The 1,006-nt window shown below is 33.8% G+C and overlaps 1 protein-coding gene across 3 annotated transcripts in view; it reads left to right on the forward strand.

Annotated features, from left to right (window-relative positions):
- Positions 1 to 1,006, forward strand: part of LOC108753569 (fibrillin-2-like) — a 37,072-nt gene that overhangs the window by 33,647 nt on the left and 2,419 nt on the right. For all 3 annotated transcript variants that reach the window (XM_018495260.1, XM_018495269.1, XM_018495279.1), the window contains 3 exons: positions 103 to 275; positions 407 to 601; positions 744 to 848. In XM_018495260.1, coding sequence (XP_018350762.1) covers positions 103 to 275; positions 407 to 601; positions 744 to 848 — 473 coding nt within the window. The remainder of the gene's footprint in view (positions 1 to 102; positions 276 to 406; positions 602 to 743; positions 849 to 1,006) is intronic.

Consider the following 1,006-nt stretch of genomic DNA (forward strand, 5'->3'; position numbering starts at 1 on the left):
TATATATATATATATATATATATTATATTAATGTTTGTCGTCGTCTAAATAACATTTTATAATTTCGCACGCTGTATTTCTTATAATATAATTTTCTTCTAGATATAAACGAATGCGATGAACCAGGCATTTGCCCGAAACCCGGAAAATGTATTAATACCTTGGGAAGTTTTCAGTGTATTTGCCCAAGAGGTTTTAAACTAGATCATACCAGACGATTCTGCACGGACTACAATGAATGTGCTGACGATGCTAATTGTGAACATGGTTGTCAGGTATATATTTGAGTTTCTCTAATCGAATTAGAGGAACCTCTCTTCTTCCGCTAACTGTTATTTTTTTCTTTATTCTTAGTTTTACAAAACTTTTGTGTACCTTCTTCACAATATGCAATTTTTCTTTTTAGAATCTTATGGGGACTTACCGCTGTGGCTGTCCGGATGGCTTTGTCCAACATATTTATCATAATCAGTGTATAGATGAAAATGAATGCAATGCTTCACCATGCGGAGACAATACTTGTATTAACACCATTGGCAGTTACAAATGCGGCTGCCCGGATGGATATCAGTTTGACAACAATTTGGCAATTTGTGTGCAAGTAAAGTAAAACTTGTACTTTTGTTCGAATTCTATATATCTTTGAAACTATTTTTCAATTTTCTTTGTTAGCCTTTATCTTTTGACTTAAATCAGTCAAAATGTAAAAAAAAAAAAGTATTTTTTTACATTTGTTTCCAAAGGTAAGCGCTGGATGTCTTGGAAGTCCATGTGCTTTCGGTTGTACCCCAAACGGAGTTCATGGATTTATTTGTGGCTGTCCGACTGGATATCAGCGAATAGGACAGGTTCGTTCTTTACTCATATCATCCACACATAACGAAACATGATAACGAAAAACTCCAAAATTACACATTTTAAAAATATTTAACAAGATGTGGGATTATTTATTTTTTTTAAATTTTACTGCAGGGTCACTGCCTGTCTACGATTAATCCATCGCACC

Source organism: Trachymyrmex septentrionalis, unplaced genomic scaffold (assembly GCF_001594115.1).
Source record: "Trachymyrmex septentrionalis isolate Tsep2-gDNA-1 unplaced genomic scaffold, Tsep1.0 scaffold114, whole genome shotgun sequence".
In the NCBI taxonomy this organism is placed as follows: Eukaryota; Metazoa; Arthropoda; class Insecta; order Hymenoptera; family Formicidae; genus Trachymyrmex; species Trachymyrmex septentrionalis.